Here is a 932-nt window from a genome sequence, read left to right as displayed (position 1 = left end):
GCTTCGTGCAGCAAGAGCTCATGGCTCAATTCAACTCCAAGGTCAGTGTGGATCCACTGAAGTTTCTGGTCCCAGAAAAGTCCAAACAACAACCAGAGGCAGAGAAGACCCGGAAAGAAAACGCCAACTCTGTCCTTAAGGGGCTGAACGTGATGATGCTCGTGGGCACGGTCTTAACTGTGCTGGGGTGCCTGTTCAAACAATTCCGCTTTTCCCAGAGCCGGAAGAGAAACAAGATGTTCCTGGTGAAATAAAGTCAGCCCTTTGGGTCCAGGAGACCTGGTCTCCTGTGCTTTCATTGCCCCACGCGTCCTGCTGCTCTGGGCTCACCCACACCTCACTCTGCACGTGTGTGGACCAAAACAGACACAGGGCCGCAGCTAAGGGTGACTGACCTCTCCCCGGTCCAAGTCCTGCTCTGTCGACTCATTCACAATCCTCATGCCACAGGTGAGGGAACTGAGGCTAGACTTCCTGTCTGGTCACCGTGGGGTGGGGGTGGGGGGACACCAGTTCAAACCCAGGTGGCCTGGCTAAAGCCTTGTGCTTCTCACAGGAAGGAAGGAAGGGCTGGAATGAGGCCATGTGGGCAGTGAGTCTCTGGGTGTGGAAATCGTAGCCACCTCACTCACCACACTCTCCCAAGGATGAGGGCAGGGATGGGGGGTGGGGGATGGGAGTGGGTCACCCCAGAAGCCCCTGATCCGCACTGGACTGCTGCCTTTCCTTGCCCGTTCCTTGCACCCCGCCTCCCCCACCGTCTCAGTGGCACTGGGGCCTCCAGGCCTCAATCATAGCTCCCTAGGTTAGAGGGGCCACCAGAGTGGTGGCCCAGTTAGCAGATGAGCACCCCACCTCCTGATTCTTGCAATGGCGAGAGCGCCCTCAGACACCCCGAGAAAGGAGAGACAGGCCTCTGTGCTGGGACAAGG

General features: G+C 57.9%; 1 protein-coding gene across 1 annotated transcript in view; it reads left to right on the top strand.

Annotated features, from left to right (window-relative positions):
• The window catches only part of LOC104995413 (protein FAM187B-like), a 5356-nt gene extending 5102 nt beyond the window's left edge, over window positions 1-254 (top strand). The window contains exon 3 of the mRNA XM_010849290.1: window positions 12-254. Coding sequence (XP_010847592.1) covers window positions 12-254 — 243 coding nt within the window. The remainder of the gene's footprint in view (window positions 1-11) is intronic.
• The last annotated feature ends 678 nt before the right edge of the window (window positions 255-932 follow it).

Source organism: Bison bison, unplaced genomic scaffold (genome assembly GCF_000754665.1).
Source record: "Bison bison bison isolate TAMUID 2011002044 unplaced genomic scaffold, Bison_UMD1.0 scf7180017864280, whole genome shotgun sequence".
In the NCBI taxonomy this organism is placed as follows: Eukaryota; Metazoa; Chordata; class Mammalia; order Artiodactyla; family Bovidae; genus Bison; species Bison bison.
Note: the sequence above shows the minus strand (reverse complement) of the source record. Positions and strands in the feature narration are given on the sequence as shown.